The 8,091-nt window shown below is 39.7% G+C and overlaps 1 protein-coding gene across 1 annotated transcript in view; it reads right to left on the reverse strand.

Annotated features, from left to right (window-relative positions):
- Positions 1–1,579: 1,579 nt before the first annotated feature.
- Positions 1,580–8,091, reverse strand: part of klf5l (Kruppel like factor 5 like) — a gene marked incomplete at its 5' end in the record, with an annotated part of 25,298 nt that continues 18,786 nt past the window's right edge. The window contains 1 exon segment of the mRNA XM_014004054.1: positions 1,580–3,454. Within this exon segment, the coding sequence (XP_013859508.1) occupies positions 3,276–3,454 (179 nt within the window).

Raw genomic sequence — 8,091 nt, forward strand, 5'->3', positions numbered from 1 at the left:
GGCCAGATTAATGCCATCCAGAGGAGCTGAAAGGCTACAAAGTTGATCCCTAAGATGTTCAGGTCCAAGAACCGTCTGCCTAATTAAAGCGAACAAAAAGGTAAGACACGATGTCTTGATATTGAACCTACAGAACCTTGCTGCTGGAACATCAAACACGTTTTTCAGGGTTTAACATGCACACGTCGAGTACTTTAAGGGCGTCATCCTGAACCATGAGGCAAATCTCTGAGGCTCCAGACTGAAAGCATCTTGGCACGAACATAATGACTACTTTCTCTGCCAACGAGCTTCAGAGGCGACTCCACCCTCTCTGGCTTTTTACCCTTACGCTCTAACTAATTCTGCTTGCCTAATTGTGGATTTTTTCTTTTTATTTGTTCTATCAGGACATCAGGTTCTTTCGTTTCATGCATCCCCTGCAGAGCGGTTCGCCAGCGGCTGAAACTTTCACATCACGCAACGACTGACGGGAACCTCCAGAGGAAGAACGAAACTGAGAAGTTGATGCAAGAAAACGATTAAAAGCAATTATATAACGTTCTGTACAGTATACCTGCATACCTCTGCTCTGTGAGGACAAACACTAAAAGGTGACAGGAAATGATTTGTTGATCGTGTTACGAGGATGTGCTAAAATTACTATTCATTGTTGCATTGTTTCAAACTACAACCCCAGTTCTAATGAAGTGTGTGAAACAAATAAAAACAGAATATCATGATTTAATTTTGAATTTGATGCCTGCAATACACAAAGCTGGGACAGGGGTAACAGTTCAACATCATGATGCTGTATAAAGGGAGCATCCCAGAAAGGCTCAGTCATTTATAAGCAAGGATCTTCACTGCTTTTTCTATAAAAATGAGTAAATACTAAAAAGAAAAAACAATAAAGTTTATTATTTTGAACATGTGTGTTTAACTGAATTCAGGTTGAAAAGGATTTGCAAATATGGGGCACCAAGTGTAAAATAAAATGTTGAAAAAAAATCACAAACATATTTTTCATTATTCAGCTCACTTTTTGAGTGTTAAAATGTTCCACTAACATTTTATTTTTCAGCTCACTACTCTTACATTTGGCTATTTTTAACTAAATGTTATATTTAAATGTTAAAAAAATATTTAAATATTAAATCATACATCTAAATGTTCAAATCTAAACATAAAAGTTAACATTTACATTTAGGTATTTTGGAATGCAACGCAGCCTTTGTTGTTGGTGCTCGACCCATTTTATGATGTCATCATCCTGAGACAAAAACAACCCTTAGCTCCAAYGCAGCTAAAGCTTCCCTACAAGACATTAARCTTGTTWTRGCYRGTGTCTGAGCTGCACTTCAAACTGCTGGACCACAGGGACCACCCAGATTGTTTTTGTGAACACATTTTGAATTTAGATTTGAAAATACCTTTAGCAGAAGCTAAGAGGCAGAWAACCAGGGAAGCTTTAGCTGCATTGGCGAGCTAGCAGTTGCTATTGTCTCTAGTACCTCTGGTGACGTCATGTAGCCAAMCTTGCAGGATGTGGATGCAAGAATCTAAAATGGATTGTAGAAAATAAAAGACAGACTTAAGATTATTTTGGAAATATTTTTTATTACTTTATTGCAACATGATTGCTGCACAAACAAAATATGACAAACCATTGTTCTTAATAATTTGTACATTAATAGTTTCATAATTTTACACACAAGTATCAAAACAAATTAAAATGCGATCTCACGCGCAACCGATCTAAAATCCCATTGGTTTWAAAAAAAAGAAGAAAAATATTAATATTACATCAGTAAATAAAACAAATATTTACAGTCTTCTGTTGAAAGTAAAACTTCAGATATGTACACAGTGGGTGGTCAGCGCCCCTCTTTGAGAGAGGCAGGAGAACTTGCTTCCTTTGTGATGATAAAAGAAAAAAWTCATTTTGTTGAAATAACAGGAAGTGTTTTTGCTTAAATCAACGACAAAAAGACTCGGGCCGAGCGACACTTCATGCTTTTCAGACCTGGAGGTGCCTCGTCTCAGAGCGGGGAACACGTCAGCACTTTCAGTCAGGAAGTGAACCCATAAAAACCAGACAGGCTGAAACACTGACACCCGTTACAGAAGAGGAAACCCCAAAAATCTAACTTGTAATTGAAGAAATGTGAGAAATGCAGAGGTAGGTTGTGGCCATTCACCACTTCCGGTAAGAAAAACTGTTTGGAAACTGACACCAGATGATTCTTTATGCTTTCCAGCACACTCACTCTGACCCATTTCACTGTGCTTTGAACCGGAGCAAATCACTTCCTGCCACACATCATCCGGGCCACGTGACTGCAACCCAGCTATTGGCTGATCTTTACACACAACTCTGGGTCTAAAAATGTCCCGAAAAGATGAAAAAAAAAAGAAAACAGAAAGAGGAAGACGGCAGGATCGTGGCGGTGCTCTTGAAGCTTCTTTGACATGACTGAGAAAAATCACTTTGGCCTAATTTAAATTTAATTAAAAAATAAAAATAAAAGAGAAAAACATCCAAGAACGAAAAGATAAAAGCAACCCAAATTGTCATGAATGAAACATGGTCACTGTGGCAACGGTTCCTGTCAGGGATACAAACATTGGCAACCTGCTCAGGTCTCTGATCTCACAGGTAATACCTGAAAACAGGCAGAACCACATGATGATTAACTCTTTCATGGAGGCCCTCCTTATTGGGTCTGTTGATTTTTATTCCTGTTTTTTTCTTTTAAAAAAGGCCAGATTGTATCACAAGGAAGTTAAAAGGCTGAATATTACTCCTAAYATTCAGTGAAAATAAAAGTCGTCAAGTATAAAATTCAATACATTCGTTATACTCTCAAATACACAAACACACACCTATAAACAAGTATTTACACGGGCACGATGGAGGGGACCGTTTCCACCTCTTGTTGAAAGTTCAAACCTGAAAATGTGAAAAGCTGAAGTGAAGAGAGTCAGGTAGAGAAAATTAAGGTTTTCCAAGATTATTCCGGAGTCCCAAGTCCATCCGACAACAACAGTTTGTTTGATGATGTTGAGTGTTAATGTGTTACCATTTTATGAGCTGGAGTTTTGATCAGTTCATCTCAGAAATTCAGAGATTAGATTAGACACCAAAATCATCTCTATTTGTCATTTTTAAAAATGAAATCAACCCTCGAAGCCGGTTAGCGCTCAGCTCATTAGCGCCGGGTCGACGGTGGATTTGGGGTCTGGTTTTGGGTTGTGTGTGTCTGCTTGGGTTCGTGCGCACGAGCGCATCAGAGTCAGTTCTGGTGGCGCTTCATGTGCAGGGCCAGGTGGTCCGAGCGGGAGAAGCAGCGGCTGCAGGCGATGCACTTGAAGGGTTTGGCTCCGGTGTGCTTCCGATAGTGTCTGGTGAGCTCGTCGGATCGGGCGAAACGCCAGTCGCAGTTCTCCCACGTACAATGGTACGGTTTCTCTCCTGGGAGACAGAAGAGAAGAGCATTTAGTCATCTGCAAACGGCAGAACGTGAAGTCTGGATCAGGGTTTTAGTCTTTTTATAGATGTGAAGGAATTTATCGGTTAGAAACTGATGCTAAAAGCACTACACCATTTTCTTAGTTTTCCTTTTAAGTATTAACTTTTATAATCCATTGTTTAACTATTGTTAACTCCTGATTAAAATAGTTTAAGTACATGCCCGAAACATCAACACACCGAAAAATCGTTATTAATTCATTAGGGAAGGCATTATTTGTTCGAATGGCCTGCGATGCAACCGTAGGCCTGTAGTGGGCGCTCCAGGCCCTGAAGAGTCTGTATGAAAGGACTGGAAGTCCGGGTTTCAGGTAGCGCTGCTCAGATTGTTTCTAGCCTCGTAACCAGATCTGGGTTGTATGGTCCCTATTCTTGTCACATTTTAATCTATTCAATATTATGTGGTTTTGTCATGATTTCAGTTAATGAACACGAAAAATTTCTTCCAGATGTTTGCTTCCTGTTTCATAAGAAATGAGGTCTGTAGGCTGGAGGGATTACGGTTAAGGTCACCAAGAAACTCAATATTTTTATTTTTACTAACTTCTGGGACATTGATACTTAAAACAATCTGAATCTGTAAAAAAACAACACATTTCTCTTGTACCAGTTTTTACACAACAGCTTTAAAACTGCTTTGTGTGACGAAATTCTGAGAAGCTCTACAACGACACAAACAGTTGCGTTGTTACAGGTTTTTCTTTAAAAAAACACTTGACTGTTAGAAAATTAAAACATGAAAAACCGAATGTCACGAGCACAACAAAGACTTCAAACTGTCTAACTGTTGTCACAGCTTATTGTACCTGTAATGTTTACTCTACCCAACAAGACRAGTTCCACTGGTTTTACAATAATACGGCAGAAATGAAAAGACGGCGCGACGACAAAAGGAGCCATGAAATGAATTCAAAGCAGAGCTGAAAAACAAGCCGAGGAAACATAACTCGACAGTTATCTAACTCCACCCAAACGCTGACATTTCTCTGCCGTGATACAACGTGCTATTGCCAATAGCGAGCTAATCATCAACAAGGACGACAAAACGCTCTGATGAATAGGGTGGCATGCACACAACAGGTAAAAAATGTCATCTTTCACCAGTAAAATGGAAATTAATGTAATCAATGAAAGGGCAAACACAACTTAAACAAAGGCAGATAAGAAAACTGGACTAAGTCACATTCCTCAACCTGTGGTTTGGTGCTTTTCCTGAACTCAAAGTGAAAAAGTACAAAGAAACTATTAAGWMTTGTTTGTCGTTTTTCTTTCTTTMTTTATATTTAATAACGTTTAAGTTCTGTCAGCTAACTTTAAAAGTGTGTGTCAGTTTTCCCGTCAGGTCATTAAGTGTTCATTACCAGCGTGAACCCTGTTACTGCTGATTAGATAGCCTCAACCAATGACCATCAATCATTYGGTGACAGCTTTCAGCACAGCCACCAGGTCCAAAGAGCAAAAAGGGGGGGTTTATGTGGCGACGAGCACTAATGAGGGTAAAAACAACTGTGTTGTYGATCTATAGTGTTTTATTATAAACTGTTGATTCTAATTTTATGAGGCTTAAATGAAGCAAATCATGTGGTGTGAGTGAACTGGTAGCTTCAATAGAAAGCTTACAAATTGTAAGGTCCCTTTTATCCATTCTGAATCAATAACTGTCTCCTAMATTAAACAAAATATTAAACTCCAAAACCAAAAAGGTGTTGATTAGAAAATAAGAAAAAAGACTGTGCTAATGTGCTGCAGGTAGCAAACCAGCAGTGAAAATAYATAAGTATATCAAACAAATACACAAATGGCTTGTCGTAGTTGGTACGTCATTTCTGATCCATTTGGCTTTCCGTACCGCCACGTTTCGCTCCACACTGTGATCACAGAGATCAACACTAAGCTTAAAACTAAACAAGCTAAATTAAGATAAACTTTTGAACCAGGCTYTCTTTGCTTTGCTTTGCTGCAGAGTGCTTTAGACGACGGCGTCCTCTCACACTTCTCTGTTGTAGCAGTTAGATGAGAGAACGTGCACCGTACTGCAGTGGTTTGATTTTACTGCGTTACAGCTTTATCTCCAAAACAATCACATGCAACGGAGTGGTCACTTTGAAGAAATATGATTGTGTTTGCTTATAAATAAAAAAATATGCTGAGCTCCACATTACTCGGAACAACGAGCAGCTCCTAGAAGGGCTCCTGATGTGTGCGTACTCCAAGTACAAATATCTCCATATAAAAGCTTGACGGCTCGGTCCACAGGTGTGTTTGGTTTTTGCTCTCTTTATTTGTGCTGCYGAGGTCAAAAAGCACAGTTGTCTCTCTCAGACCATTTTCCCTGAAAGCTAGCAAACAGCCCAGTGAAACATGACACAAAACGCACAGAATAAACACTCGAACGCTGCGTGTTCCTCAACAAGACGGCAAAATGAAGGGCGGGAGAAAAGTGAAACTCACACCTGCTTTCAGTTTTATTTAATGTGTCACTAAAGCAGGAGTTTTGAAGAGATTTACTGTAAATCATATTAAGAATTTCCATAAGGAAATATAGATATGTTTATTAAGGAACATTAGATATTTATGAAAGAGGATTAGGGCCACTGGAAAAAAAAAGGAAAAAAAAGTCAGAATTATTGTTTTCCCCCCAGTGGTCCTAATCCTCTTTTGCAGATAATTACTTATTCATTAGCGACAAAAACTTATTTTTTCAAACTTCCAGATTTTAGGGCTCAAAAGATTTTTTTAAAGACTTTTGTACGCAGCTGTTTGATCAGGTGGCTGATTAGTAAAAACACTCAAACTACAGGATGATTTCCCTCTTTCAAACACCGTCCTGAGAACACATCATAAACCATAATAGATGAACACACAATGACCACACAATCACAACAAAAAGTCAGCAGGAGAGTGCAACCAAAGAGCATCAATCACTCCGAACAAAAACAGCTTTTGTGCAGCCTGGTGTACTTTATATGCAAGATAAATATTGACTCTCTGACACCTTTAAACTCCTGCAGAAGTCATTAATGGGTATATACAATCAAATATATATATWTTTTTTCCTTCAAACGGTCTAAGCCATGCATGACTACACACAGGTAAGGAGTATGAAAAGTGTGAAAACATTTTTTTGTTGTTATTTTACGACCATCTCTGCCTGGTTTTACAGAGTCAAAGAGCAAACACTTGCAGGCTCTCCAGGACGCCCATAAAGCCTTTGTGGACCTTTCAGTTTTATCAGCTTAGTGTTTGTAAAGAGGGCTGGAGGGTTCCCTAATCAGGCTGATAGCATTCTTTAAGCACACACACACACACACACACACACACACACACATACACACACGACAACAACCAAAGTCAAAGTGAAGAGCTGCAGTGGTCATAGTCAAGGTTGCCCACCAAATCCCCCCCCAAACAATTAGACAGTCCAGATTTCTGATATCAGGATGGAGATGAGGATTCAGCAGAAACTGAGACTTTTAACTGCTTCATGCTCTCATTGTACTAACGTACAGAGTGGAGCACTTATCCTTCATCTTAACCAATATTTACACAAGTAAAAAGACATACTGAGGCACATATCTGTTACAATTTAAGCCACCAAAATGGATTTTGATTATCTGAAAAGATAAGTTTGGTATTTTTATGATTAATAGTTAACAGGAGGAAAAACACACAGAATCAGTTGGATGTAGAGCGATGCTTTCTGAGCCCTTTACAGTTTGCAAAGAGAGTTTCTGCTGATTTCATCAAACATCTTTTAGTTTAGATTTGTCGTTCCAACAGTTTCGTATGAGATTCTTCTAGATGCAGAAGTCCTCTGCATCGGTTTGTTTGTGATTCTCATTACATCTTTTAAAATCTGTTTGTCCTCCCTGCTGCATCCTGCTGCTTTAACAGCCCAGCTTCCCCTCCGAAAGCAATAAAACTCCGTCCCATCAGTTTATGGGAGATCTGTTTGTGTTTGCCCGCGTGTCGTCGCTCTGCAGGAGCTGCATCGCTTTTATCGCATGAGTAAATCGCCCAAAATAGTGGTTGAGCCGAGGCCGCTGGGAATCCACAGGTTTCACCTTACAGGCAAGAGAAACCAGCCTGCCCCCTGTTCTGAGAACCCCTCACCTTCTACACAGAAAGCAGGAGGAACTGGTTTGGTCTTCGTTTAATAGCGTGCCTCCCCACTTTTATCCTCTTTTCTTCATCTCACCCTCCTCCCTCCCTTCTTTGTTCTCCCTCTCTCTCGGGAAGCTGAGAACAAGTATGAACACGAACAAACGTGGTGCAGAAAAAACAAAAACGCTGGAGCAGACTCGAATTGCCAGGACGTCTTTCTGCTTTTAATTCTTCTTCATCTGTATTATCGCTGCAGGGCGGATCCAAACCGGCCACGCGACAAATCTGTAATAACTGAATAAAAAAACTGACAGGAGAACAGCTCCAGTTTGACTCAACGACAGTTTGAAAATCATGAACTAGAAGTTTCCAAATCAGTGTGAGAGATGTGAAATGATCATTTTATCATGATATATGACGAGGCTAATCAACTGGCAGCCCGCGGGCCACATCCGGCCCGTAGGTGACTTCCATCC

This window comes from Austrofundulus limnaeus, unplaced genomic scaffold (genome assembly GCF_001266775.1).
Source record: "Austrofundulus limnaeus strain Quisiro unplaced genomic scaffold, Austrofundulus_limnaeus-1.0 Scaffold21, whole genome shotgun sequence".
Classification (NCBI taxonomy): Eukaryota; Metazoa; Chordata; class Actinopteri; order Cyprinodontiformes; family Rivulidae; genus Austrofundulus; species Austrofundulus limnaeus.